This window comes from Salvia miltiorrhiza, chromosome 2 (genome assembly GCF_028751815.1).
Source record: "Salvia miltiorrhiza cultivar Shanhuang (shh) chromosome 2, IMPLAD_Smil_shh, whole genome shotgun sequence".
NCBI lineage: Eukaryota > Viridiplantae > Streptophyta > Magnoliopsida > Lamiales > Lamiaceae > Salvia > Salvia miltiorrhiza.
In genome coordinates this window covers 46152139-46167039 of record NC_080388.1, presented here as the reverse complement: position 1 = coordinate 46167039, position 14901 = coordinate 46152139, and the positions used below count along the sequence as shown (strand labels likewise).

At 35.4% G+C, this 14901-nt stretch overlaps 1 protein-coding gene across 1 annotated transcript; it reads right to left on the bottom strand.

Moving 5' to 3' along the window:
* Window positions 1-9743: 9743 nt before the first annotated feature.
* On the bottom strand, window positions 9744-10505 carry LOC131009611 (uncharacterized). The gene has a single exon (XM_057937026.1). The coding sequence runs from the start codon at window positions 10503-10505 to the stop codon at window positions 9744-9746; it is 762 nt and encodes a 253-aa protein (XP_057793009.1).
* Window positions 10506-14901: the final 4396 nt, after the last annotated feature.

The following is a 14901-nucleotide window of genomic DNA, read 5'->3' as shown; positions in this document are numbered from 1 at the left end:
TCTTAAAATGTGTTTTTATTTTAGCCCCCTCACACACACATATATATATGTAGAGAAATATTATGTTACATATCTTATGTGAGCTCCGCTCACGTTTAGCATTCGTCAGTGTTATCTATTTGTTTTAGACATTTATTTTTATTCTACTAATACTTTATAAATTGTTATTGAGGTAATTATATATATATATATATATATATATATATATATATATATATATATATATATAGGGTTGAGTTCAACAGAGAATTATCTTTTTCGAGAGAACGAACAAATCTATATATTTTACGAACAGATCAACATAAGTAATGAACAGACGTATTTAGTAAAAATATAGAAAAACTCGCCACCAACAGGATTCGAACCCGGGGCAAATTGTTGTTCATGCGGTACATTGATCTGTTCATTAAAATTATAGATCTGTTCGTTTTTATTTTACGAATTCTCTATTCTCCACAATATTTAGCTTCTTTGTTGAACCCTCTATATATATATATATATATATATATATAGGGGGCCGCTCCAATGAGACCCTCTAATTTTAGTGAGATCTAGGGCACGATCTAGTGCGTTTATTTTATCAATCCTATGGCTGATATTGTATCTGGAGGGTGATTTTTTTTCGCAGGGTTCGAATCCTGGAGGGAGCAGAATATTTTAAATTTTGTTATTCATCAGTATATACTGCATTGTTCATCAGTATATACGGCCATGTTCATCAGTTTATATGTCTTATTCATTACGAATTTTTTAAATTATATTTTTCATCAGTATATACATCTTGTTCATTAGATATACGTTTTGTTCATTAGTATTATATGTCTTATTCATTGTACTCATGTTACACGAAAAATAGGGGGTCTCATTGGAGCGCGCCCCTATATATATATATATATATATATATATATAGGGGTGGGCTAGAATAAAAACACTCTTAAGTGTATAAAATATAAACGTTTATTAATGTACGAATTTTATGTAGAACACGTATGAATTTATCCAACAGAGTTACGAATTGCGAAAAATAAATTTTTGTTACCTTTGGGATTCGAACTCAGGACCACGAATTCATCCAACAGGGTTACGAATCAACCGTAGATCTTGATGATCTAAGGGTTGAAAATCATTTATATTTTATACACTTAAGAGTGTTTTTATTCTATCCCACCCCTATATATATATATATATAGGGGCGCGCTCCAGTGAGACCCCCTATTTTTCGTGTAACATGAGTACAATGAATAAGACATATAATACTAATGAACAAAACGTATATCTAATGAACAAGATGTATATACTGATGAAAAATAAAATTTAAAAAATTCGTAATGAATAAGACATATAAACTGATGAACAGGGCCGTATATACTGATGAACAATGCAGTATATACTGATGAATAACAAAATTTAAAATATTCTGCTCCCTCCAGGATTCGAACCCTGCGAAAAAAAATCACCCTCCAGATACAATATCAGCCATAGGATTGATAAAATAAACGCACTAGATCGTGCCCTAGATCTCACTAAAATTAGGGGGTCTCATTGGAGCGGCCCCCTATATATATATATATATATATATATATATATATATATATATATATATATATATATATATAGGGTGTGGTTCTAGGGAGAACTACATTATTTGTGAGAACGTGAGAACCATCAAATCTAATGCATTCACTGTAAAAAATAATGCATTCGCTGTTAAAATTAATGCACTCAAAAAAATAAAAAAAATTGCTACCTTCAGGATTCGAACCCAGTATCTGCATTCATCCAACAAGATGATGCATCTACCGTAGATCTTGATGATCGAATGGCTGAAAATGGTTCTCCGTTCTTTTTTTATTTATGGTTCTTTCCTGAACCTCTCCCTATATATATATATATATATATATATATATATATATATATATATATAGTCAAATATTTCTACTTTCTAACCCCACATTCTCACTCTCATCTTGGTCGATTATAATGAATGATTTGTTAACTAGGATTTTAATCGAATCATAATTTTCCAATTGGTTAGATTTATATGTATTTTAGAGATTTTGAGTTTTAAATTTTTTTCCACACATTTAAATTTTTTTGGTTCTGATCGAATTTTATTCGGATTTTTTCAAATTTCAGTTTCGAATATTTGGATGAATCAGATCGAATTATGAAAAATTCAATCCAATCCGAATACTCACCCTAGATATAAATATCGTATATGCCAACTGTAGTACTGTAACGATCACGAGTTAACAATCTAATTCTAGGACGAATCGTTTTGATGCAGGAGAATGATATAAAAGTGTTTAATTTATTAGTTTATTTAATTACTTGTTATTTTTATTATTAGGCCTTTTCTTTTAGTTTACGAGGTTGGCCTATTTAATTAATCTATATATAGGAGATTTTTGTATGTATTGTGCAGTTGAATTTTGATAATTTAATAAAATGTTTAGGAGATTAATTTGTTTTCCTTTTTCTTGTGTTCTTTTGATATTCAAAAGAAAATCAATGAAATTTCACTCTTAATTATATTCTTTTTGATATTTTGTGAATCTTAATCAAACATATTAGACTCTACCGCTGCATAAGATAGTACGATCCAGTCATCTAAATATAGATATCATAGATGCATTTACATATGCGGTTGATTTCCATTAATTAAGTGAATGTCAAACACAATTAGATGGTTCTATTCGAAGTTTAATTTATTTTGCTTTTTAAGGTATGAGGTTCAAACCTCACTGCTCCCCCTCCCCAACTCCCCCAAGTAAAAAAAAAAAAAATCACCTTCTTTATTGCAGCACTGTTTAACATTTCCTATTTAATGTATAAATGATTACAATCTAAAACTGCATATATATATATATATATATAAATGATTACGAGAATGTCAATAAAATTAAAAAGACTACTGAATTATTTTGCTTATTAAAATTAATAAAAATGGTCAGATTTTGCACGCATATATAAAAGATAATTAAGATTTTTTATAAGAAAAAAATAATGAATGATTAAAGTTCATTGGCACTTGACAATCGTCAATATATGTAATAGAAAATGTTACATAATGATAGGATCCACTTGGTTTTCAAGATTATTAATTAGTTAATTAATCCATGAAGAATTATATATTAGGCTTTTCGTATAACAAATTTTGGGTTAAGTACCAAATCCCCCCCAACGTTGGGGCCCCTATCGCGTATAGGACCCTATAGTCAGGGTAAGCGCTGTTTACTACCTCAACGTGGCTAAACCTAAGCAAATTCCCCCCGCGTTTTAACGGTGCTTAACACCGTTAGTTTTTAATTTTTTTTATTTCTAATTAGAGTGGGCCCCTCCTCCGTCCCTCGTCGACACCGACCGCCCCGCCTGCTCCCTTCTCATCTCCTCCGCCGCCAACTCCTCCCTCTCTGCAGCCTCCTCCGGCTGCGCCAACGTCTTCCTCTGCCAGTGGCTCTACGACACCTACCTTTCACCGCCACCAGACATCCCTTTCCCAAACCTCCCGGCGTCCCCCTCTCTCTCTTCACCGTATATCCTCCTCCAATCTTCCCAGTAGCCATTGCCAAACATCCTCTCTCATCTTCTCAACCGCCACCACCACCACAATAAAAGAAATCGAACCCCAATTCAGAGGGAGGTCGAGAAATTGAGAATCAAACCCCAATTTTTGGAGCTTCAGTTGGTGCGGCGAAGGCGCATAGTCTGGTGGGGGAGGGCGGTGGAGGAGGAGAAGGGATTGCTGGGGGTAGGCTAGAGGCCGTCGAGGAAGGCGGCGGATCTGTGATGGTGGTGGGGAAAGGCGGTGGAGGAAGAGGTGTGGTGGTGGGGGAGGATAGCGGAGGGAGCTAGAGCTGAAGAAGACGCGGTGGAGGGCGGTGGAGGAAAGGTGGTGGATCTGTGATGGTGGTCAGGAAAGGCGGTGGAGGAAGAGGTGTGGTGGTGGGGGAGGGTAGCGGAGGGAGCTGGAGCTGGAGAAGACGCGGTGGAGGGCGGTGGATCTGTGATGGTGGTCGGGGAAGGCATGGCTGGCGGTGGCGGGGAAGCGGCAGCGGAGGTTGGGAATCAAAAACCCCAATTTTTGGAGAAATTGAACCCCTAACTAACGGTGTTAAGCGCCGTTAAAACGCGGGGGGATTTGCTTAGGTTTAGCCACGTTGAGGTAGTACACAGTACTTACCCTGACTATAGGGTCATATATGCGATAGGGGCCCCAACATTTAGGGGATTTGGTACTTAACCCACAAATTTTACTAATACTCCAACTCATTAGGATCCACTTGGTTCTCAAGATGATTAATTAGTTAATTAATCCATGAAGAATTATATATTAGGCTTTTCGTATAACAAATTTTACTAATACTCCAACTCATTAATAGTCCTCGGTACTGGCGACCACTCGAAAGAAACTTCCAGGTTAAGCGTGCTTGACTCAGAGCACTAGTAAGATGGGTGACCCACTGGGAAGTTGGCCAAATCATATGCAATTAAGTTCAAAATACATTAGAAATATGAAATACTTGTAGAATACGAACATAGGTTGATAAAAAAAAAAAAAAAAAAAAAAAATTAAAAATTAAAAATTAAAATTTAAAATTTAAAATTTAAAAATAATAATTAATTTACCGACGGAATTTTCCGTCGGTAATCCGTCGGTAAACGCGCCACCTACCACGGCCAACGCCGGCGCCGGAGACTTACCGACGGAGATGTCCGTCGGTAATCCGTCGGTATCCACCGACGGACAGAAAAGATCCGTCGGTAAATCATTTACCGACGAGCGTTTTCACGACGGGTAAAATCCGTCGGTAATCCGTCGGTATCTCCATTTACCGACGGAATTTTGATTCTTACCGACGGAATATTCCGTCGGTGTTCGGCCAGATTCTGGTTGTGGGTGTCATTTAAAATATTATTCTTATACTTAGTCACTTGGTCAAGCTGTAAATATATTAGAAAAAGTTAAATTGAATACATAAAAGTCATTTTTCAAAAAAAAAAAAAAGAATACATAAAGTCAAGCAAATATAATATATTGATAAAATCTAGATCTTATAAAATTAGATACTACTTCATTTACTTCACTGTCCATGAAAATTACAATCTTATTATTAATTTCGTTGTATAGTAGAGGTGATGCATTTCGAAGGATTGTAAATAATTCTTATGTATTCAATTTAAACAATATTTATTAGAAAATTATTATTGAAGAAAACATTTCAATATTTTTATTAAAATGCGTAGGTGAACTGCTCCCCTGGTAATTGGAAGAATCCAATAATAGAATGAGTTGTAATCATGTTTCGGATGTTCCTTTAATTCCATGAACCACTTCGTTTATTAATTATTATTTTCTGGCCTCCGCGTTACGCCCCCACCATATCTCATCATGTCTTTGCTCATAATTATCTTATATATTTTGTCTCATCACTTCATTTCCGATCAATAATTTCCCGCTCATTATTGTGGCACTTTTGGGGCATATCCTTCTTTATTCTCAAATCACATTTACTAGCCTTGCCACTCTCTCTTTAAAGCTAATAACTAGCGTCTAACCCGTCAAAATTCGACGGGAATTATTTTATGTCATCATTTATAATTATTTTTATTACTATAATATATGAAATAGTTTATATATAAATTATTTTTTTAATTAATTTGATATGATCAAATTAAATTAGTAATACAATATTTGAAATACTATTAATCTTAATCACTTTCGCCAATTAAATGTAGGTTGTGATAATAGAAATACATTTTTATATAAATATTCATTTGATGAAGTTTATAAAAAGTTGATGTGGGATTGAATATTTTAGAAGAAAAAAATATGTAAATTTGAAGTATGATATGATGTACGATTGATGTGTCGCATTTACTGTTAATCGTAGATCGATAATATTTACTCTCTCCGTCCCTCAAACGTTTTCCTTTTTTTCTACTTTGGTTCATCCCCAAAACATCTTCCTAACCTATTTTTTTAAAAATAATTTCACTAATTATTATTCTTACAATTTCACTTTTTATGGGACTCGTTCTCCACTTTCACTAACTATCACTCTTACAATTTCACTTTTTGTGGGACTCATTCTTCACTTATCAAATGCTTAACTAACTTTTATTAAAACTCGTGTCATCCTCTCCTGGGAAGATGTTTGGGGGACGGAGGGAGTATTAAGTTTGTTCAAATTCTTTAAATTTGACGGATAAGAAATAATTTAATTAAACATATGTCATCTGAGTATTATCTCATATGAACCTAATAAGACCAGATAGTAATATGAAGCTCTAAAGACCACATACGACATTTGAACGTCAAAATTTTGAAAATCATATTCTTTGGAGTTTGAAATACCACATCTGAATTTTGAGCATTATCTTGTATGGAGCTTGAAGATTATAACTTACTTGTAAGTATCATTTTGTCTATAATTTGTGAAACTATAATTAAGTTATGAAAATAATCTCGTCTCAAACTTTAAACAACATCGTCAAATTTGAAATCATATTCAATCATATACTCCCTCCGTCCACGAAAAATAGTCCAATTTATCCTCTTTTTTGTCCACAAAAAAGAGTCTTATTTCACTTTTTATACAATTATACCCTTTACAACTTCATGTATTTACTTTAATTGCCATCCAAAGAACCCACCTCAATAATTAAGAACTCTCTCCAGTTTCGATTACAATTAACAATAAAAAAAAAATCATAGAGAGTATTTATAAACCTATTTTTCAGAGTTGGGGCGGCGCCTATCTCCTTCTTCTTCTTCGTCTGAAAGAGCCGCCTCGCTCCTTCTTATGTAGGATTTATAATTAAATAGATATGTTGGATTTATCTAATAGTTTTATACAATTATTTAATAGTACAGATTTTATCTAATAGTTTTATACGATTATTTAATAGTATAGAATTATCTATAAATTTATATGATTATTTAATAGTTTTTAAATGTAAAAATTGATTAGAAATGTATAAATAAATAAGAATGAATGAGAATTGGGGAAAATTAGAATTAAGTGATTATACGATTGTTGATGATAGGTTCGAAATTAGATATATAGAAATTTGTTGATTAAAAATTTAAAAAAATTAGAATGAATGAGAATTGAGGAAAATTAGAATAGAGTGATTCTATTACGCCACGTAGGATAGAGCTTATTATAACATTTAGTTGAAGAATATCTTTTCTAAAAAATGAATTGACATTTGAATTGATTGCTTTTCGTGGATTAATTTATTGGTATACTTTATTTAAGTTTTAGTCACACTTGGAACAATCTCAATTAAGAGGGTATAAGGATTCCTATTATGAATGCCATCATTTTATTAAGTTAAAATTTTCAAGTGAATAAGAATTGAGGAAAATTAGAATGGAGTGATTATACGATGCCACGTCGGATAAGATTTATTTTGCTATAATATATGTAGGATTTATAATTAAATAGATATGTTGGATTTATCTAATAGTTTTATACAACTATTTAATAGTACATATTTTATCTAATAGTTTTATACGATTATTTAATATTATAGAATTTATCTATAAATTTATATGATTATTTAATAATTTTTAAATGTAAAAATTGATTAGAAATGTATAAATAAATAAGAATGAATGAGAATTGAGAAAAATTAGAATGAAGTGATTATACGATGCCACGTAGGATATGATTTATTTTGCTATAATGTAGATATAGAAATTTGTTGATGATAGGTTCGAAATTAGATATATAGAATTTGTTGATTAAAAATTTAGAAAAAATAAGAATGAATGAGAATTGAGGAAAAATAGAATAGAGTGATTCTATTACGCCACGTAGGATTGAACTTATTTTACTTTTATATATATATAGATAGATAGATTGATTAGAAATATATAAATAAATAAGAATGAATTAGAATTGAGAAAAAATTAGAATGAAGTGATTATATGATGCCACGTAGGATAAGATTTATTTTGCTATAGAGTTTATTTTACTTATATATATATATATATATATATATATATAGATTATTTAATAGTATAGAATTTATCTATAAATTTATATGATTATTTAATAGTTTTTAAATGTAAAAATTGATTAGAAATGTATAAATAAATAAGAATGAATGAGAATTGAAGAAAATTAGAATGAAGTGATTATACGATGCCACGCAGGATACGGTTTATTTTGCTATAATGTAAAAATTGATTAGAAATATATAAATAAATAAGAATGAATGAGAATTGATGAGGAAAATTAGAATGAAGTGATTATACGATGCCACGTAGGATAAGATTTATTTTGCTATAATATAAATTTGTAGATAAATAAGAATGAATGAGAATTGAGGAAAATTAGAATGAAGTGATTATACGATGCTACGTAGGATATGATTTATTTTGCTATAATGTAAAAATTGATTAGAAATATATAAATAAATAAGAACAAATTAGAATTGAGAAAAATTAGAATGAAGTGATTATACGATGTCACGTAGGATAAGATTTATTTTGCTATAATATATATAAATTTATAAATAAATAAGAATGAATGAGAATTGAGGAAAATTAGAATGAAGTGATTACACGATGCTACGTAGGATATGATTTATTTTGCTATAATGTAAAAATTGATTAGAAATATATAAATAAATAAGAATGAATGAGAATTGAAGAAAATTAGAATGGAGTGATAATAATTAAATAAATATGTTGGATTTATCTAATAGTTTTATACAATTATTTAATAGTACAGATTTTATTTAATAGTTTTATATGATTATTTAATAGTATAGAATTTATCTATAAATTTATATGATTATTTAATAGTTTTTAAATGTAAAACTTGATTAGAAATGTATAAATAAATAAGAATGAATGAGAATTGAGTAAAATTAGAATAGAGTGATTCTATTACGCCATGTAGGATAGAGAGCTTATTTTACTTTTATATATATATTGATTTGTTAATCACGCGAGAGAGAGATTAAGACAATTATGATATTTATAAATGGATGCATATTCGCCCTAATTATAATTAATAAATTTTAATTATACTTAAGAGTTATTTCTTATATCCACAAAAAAAATATTTTTCGATCACTCCATAAAAAACGGTTACGTCTATTTAGGGAGGTGTTTACTTTTATAAGGATTAGCCTTGATAGATTTTACTTTGTTAGATTAAAACTTTCAGATATTTTAAGACCATTGATTATTTTTATCATTTAAACTAGTTTTGCTTTATTCTTATCCCATCAAAATGATGGAATAAAAGTAATCATATACTCTTCATTTTATCAATCATGCAAAGTAAACGCTCCCTTATAGTAATGGGGTCTACACAATTCATCGCGTCTTGTTAACCTTCAATTCTTATCATTTACAAAATTGTCATTGATGAAATTCTTACTCCACTTTATAATCACTCAATTTATATTAATTCAATTTATAATTAGATTTATAGTGGGGCTCTTACTTCATTTACAACATTATCAATCATTAATTTAAAATTCATGTATATTGTCCATAATATGATAAATTTTCCGTGGACAAAAACAGTCTTAAATTTCAAACAGAGATTAATAAATTCTTTTTTTTTTTTAATCAGAAAAAGCGCCTTTTTTATTTCAAGAAAACCGGTACCAGGGGTACCAAAAGAAAAGAAAAGCAAAACAAGAGCAAAGCAAGGCAGCGAAAACGAAAAAGAAAAACAGCCAACTCCAAGTCGAAGGCAGAAAACACAAGAAGATCATGAGCAACCGAGAATCTGATCACCAACAAACCATGATCTGAAATCCGGTGAAGAGGTCGTCAAAGAAAAGGCAGATTTCCACCCCCAAACTCTCGTCTTGATCTCTGCCAGAATTTTGTCTTTACTCCAAATGTCTTTGTTAAACTTGCCTTCATTCCTCCAATTCCAAACACTCCAAATAACACAAATCCACACACTTGTGAGAAGGAAGTTATCGGCTTTGGATCCAAGATTCGAAAAAGCAAGCAGATGATCTTTCGCTCTTATGTGTAAGGCCGCATGCTTACCAATCCAGAGGAGGATAGAGTTCCAGACTTCAGTTGTCATCTGGCAAGAGAAGAAAAGATGGTCAATGGATTCAGCCTGGTCTTTGCAAAGGATGCAGGTCAGTTCCTCATTCGGCAGCTGCACTTGTCTTCGGAGGAGATTGTCGGTAGTTGCCAATCTTCCTTTGAGGAGTCTCCACGCTGTCATTTTGGCCTTGAACGGCGCTTTTGCTTTCCAAATCTGAAGAAATTTCAGATCACACTCATCGTTGAAATTGGTTTCGGTTGATTTGCTAACGGCACGGTACGCTTCTTTGACTGAGAAGATGCCTTTTGGGTCAGCTTTCCACCTCCATCCTCCTGGTTTACCTGCAATAATATCAAAACTGTTGATCAACGAGGAAAGGGAAGAAAACTGATCCAGTTCTCTCCCCCTCAACTCGCGTTTCCAGTTCAAATTCCAACTCCAGATTCCATCAGACCACTCTCCCATACTCCTCACAGTGCCTTCTTGATTGTTACTGATACGGAAAAGCCTAGGGAAAGAATCCTTGAGGCTTTTATCCCCTGCCCAACACTGATTCCAAAAGGAGAATCTCTCCCCCCCCGACCTCTGTAGCAAGGCTCTCCCTCAACCACTTCCCTTTTACCCCCCTAGTCATGCCCAGGACTCTCTCCCACCAACCCGACTTCAGCCTATTAGAATCTTTGGTTCTAAAACCATTATCATCCCACTGAATATCCCCTCTACAAACCCGGACCACTCGGGCCCAAAGAGCCTCGCCCTCTGTGAGAAAACGCCATAACCATTTAGCCATGAGAGCTTTATTGAACCATTCGAGATCTTTAAGACCGAGTCCCCCTTGTCCGACATCTTTACACAATTCCTTCCATTGTATCCAGTGGATTTTTCTCTCCTCTGACCCTCCCCCCCACAGAAAATTGCACATGTATGATCTGATTTTGGACAACACACTTTTATTCACAATGGAAAAAGACAATTGATACAGAGGAATAGAGGCAAGAACCGAGCGAAGTAAAGTTACCCTCCCAGCGAAAGAGATCTTTCGATGATTCCACTTGTCAATCCTCCTTTTGACTTTCTCCTCCAAGTATTTCCACTCCGCCGTCCGAGAAAGGCGAGTACCAATCTTGATACCAAGGTAATTGATGGGGAGGGTTCCAAGCTGACAATTCAGAGTATGCGCCATCTCTACACTGGTGTTTTCAGCCATTCCAATCCCCACCAGGCTACATTTGTCAAAGTTCACTTTTAAGCCCGAGATAACTTCAAACAGCTTTAGTAAACTTTTAAAAGCCCAAGCGTTCTCAATCTTATCAGTGGCAACAAGCATCGTATCATCTGCGTACTGAAGATGTGAAATTCGAATTTCCCCGTTGCTGAGAGAAATCGGTTCCAGAAGATTTTTAAGGACAGCTCTCTCAACAAGCAGGTTCAAGCCTTCCGCCACAATTAAGAAGAGAAAAGGAGAAAGAGGGTCTCCTTGCCTAAGCCCTCTCTGAAGCTGAAACTCACCCGAAGGGCTTCCATTAACCAATACATTGGCCGACGCAGAGCCAAGGCACCCTGAGATCCACCGTCTCCAGATTGGACTGAAGTTCATTTTTCTCAACATAAAATCTAGAAAAGACCAGTCGACAGAATCGAAAGCTTTGGCAAAATCAATTTTGAACATCGTGATACCTTTCCTTCTCCTCTTCGCATCCTCAATGATTTCGTTGAGCACGATCACGCCGTCTAGGATGTGACGTCCTTCAATAAACGCACTTTGACAATCCGAGATGATGAAGTGCATGACTTGCTTTAATCTGAGAGCCAACACCTTAGCAACCACCTTATAAAGACAGTTAATGAGGGAGATTGGCCTGAAATCTTTAAGCTCAGCGGCACCTTCTTTTTTCGGGATCAAAGCAATGAAAAAAGTGTTACAACCCCTAGCCAGTTTACCGTTGGAATGAAAATCTTTCAGAACTCCTAATAAATCCCCTTTGATTGTCTCCCAACATTTCTTCAGGAAAGTGAAATTGAAGCCGTCGGGTCCAGGACTCTTATCCCCCTCACAATTCCACACAGCATTCTTAATTTCTTCCTCTGTAAAAGGTGCAATCAGCCAATCTCTGGTGTCGTCTGGTAATTTCTTAAGAACAAAATCTTCTGGTAAGATCAAATTGGCTCTATTCCTCCTTCGAAATTGTGCTTCAAAGTGAAGTTTAGCCGTTTTTTTCACTTCAGATGGATCTTCAATCCAATTATCCAGTACCACAAGACCCGCAATCTCGTTCTTGAGTCTTCTACCGTTAATTACCTTATGGAAAAAACCACTGTTAACATCTCCGTCCACCAGCCACCGCGATCTAGATTTTTGAGTGAGAAGACTGTCTCTATTCTTCATTTGGGCAAGCAATCTAGCCGCAGCTTCGTTTCTAGAAATAACCTCATCTTCTGCCAGCCCTGTTGAGTCGTCTTTTGCATCCCAATGGAGAATCTCCTCCTTCAACGTTGCAATATTCTCGTCGATCTGACCGAAGTGCTCTTTGTTCCAAATCTTGAGATCAAACTTCAATCTTTTCATTTTTTCTTTGAAGACAAAGCTGCTCCACCCAGAAATCCCTTCTTTATTCCATGACTCGGAAACCACTTTTTCGAAATCCGGATGACTCGCCCAAGCGTTGATAAAGCGGAAGGGTTTCGGGCCCCAGTCAACCGCTTTTGTTTCCAACAAGATCGGACAATGATCTGATAACGTTCTTTGAAGACCAATAACTTTAGAAGATGGCCAAGTAGACAGCCACTTCTCGTTCACCAAGACACGATCGAGCTTTGATTTACACGTTCCATTAGGTTGATACCACGTGTACTTCCTGCCTTGTAGACGAATCTCCACTAATTCATTGTCCCTGATGAAATTATCAAACACCTCCATATCTTTTACCGAAGGAGATGCCCCCCTGCCCATCCTTTCTCCAGCGTTTCTGATAGAATTGAAGTCTCCTGCAATACAAACACATTCGTCTTTATATTGACTGACCACCACTCCAAGACTATCCCACAAGGATTCTTTTTCCTTAAAGTTTTGTGATGCATACACATTGATCAAGCACCCAAAAATGTTTCCAGACAGCCACTTTCCATTCACAATTAAGGCACCCGGAATATCCCAATGACTTGAACAAGAGAAAATCGTGGAGTTCCAGATTGAAAGAATGCCCCCCGAGCGCCCTTCTGAGTTGCGCCAAGCAAAACCAAAATTGTCCGAGCCCCAAATGCTTTTAAGATCGAAATCAGAAAACCCCTCCATCTTTGTTTCTTGAATTAAACAAATGTCAATAAACTGTTTCTGAATGAGTTCCTTCAAATCTCTCTTCTTGATCTTACTACCCAGCCCCCGCGTATTGTACGAAACCATCTTCATAATTAACATTTTTAAGAGACTCCTCGACACATTCTTTACCTGCGTCCTCCACCAGAAGGTTGGCGATCTCTGCATCGTCTTGGGAGCTGTGGAGCCCAAGATTTTTACCAAAATCCCAAATTTTAAGACCTTCCTCGAGATTTCGAGAGGGGGGAGCCGACCTTTTGCCATCTTGAACAAGCTCCTTCCTACTCGATTCTTCACTTCTCTTCTCTGTCGAAAAAATTGAATGTGCGATGGAGAAATTCCCCGAAACTTCCAAGCTTTTACTGATTTGTGTTTTTGCAGCGTGCTTCTTTCCTCTAGGCTGAAGGAAACGATGAAGACCTAATTTGATTGGGGGTTCTGCTCATTTTTTCTTTTTTTGAAGAGTTTTATTACCTATTAAAGTAATAGGGCCATCTGAAGATTGAGCTGTAGTCTCTCGTCTGTCCAAAGGTAAAGGGTCTTCAAGGGCCAGGCTCGGCCCACAAACATTTGGGAGTGGCCCAATTCCTTCTGAGTCTTTCAATGCTTGACCTGCTTGAGGCTGGGTAGGAAGAACGCGGCCCAAACTTTCTTCATTAGGCCCAGAAATGTCAAGAGGGATACTAACAGAAGTCGAAGGATCCGACTTTGATGGGGTCCTCTCTGGTGGGGCCCTTTTTTCAGAACAAACAGGTGGGGCTGTTTCTGGGATCGAGGTTCCAGAAAAAAGAGAGATATTATTGCGCATGCAATCCTTTTGGGAAGATGTACCGTTGGCGGCAGGGGATGAGGAAAACGAGGGGGAGTTTGGTTGTTGAACCGTTTTTTTCCCCGGAAGAGCTTCGGCCCTGCAGAGCTGAGACGTCGCCGATTTGAGCGTCCGCCGGAAGTGCTAGAACGGCATCTTCCTCTTCTCCGTCCAGCAAACTTTCGTCTTCAGACTCCGGGTTTTCGTCAACAGACCCGAGATTTTCAAAGTCTTCAAGTTCACTGACCTCCTCAATCTTGATCTTGAAGTGAGCTTCGGCGATTCTGCATTCGATAATCTTGCTCAAAGAGGTCAATCCCGTTGACATTTGAATCATGGCAACATCGAGGCGCTTTCTTGTTTTTGTTTTATCATGAATCTTCAACACCATGCCCATACGGGCTCCCGCCAATTCAAAAAATCTAGGGTTCCAAGCCTGTAACGGGACGCCATACCACTTGGTCCAAACCGTTCTTTGAGTACAGACATCCACGTACGACCAAGGTCTCAGCCACTCAAACCAGAAACTGACCCATTCATCAAGATCATCCAAAGAATCTTTGACTGATTTATTGTTCAAGCTTTGGACCAGAACTAAATTGCCCCCTAAGGTTGAAACTTTAAGAAGGGAGGCACACTCGCTGTTAATTTCATCGCCAAACTCATCCCAGTCAAAATCTGATTTCAAAAAACCCGTGAAGGAAGATCTGACCCATTCCAGTTCCTCTTAATTTGGTTGA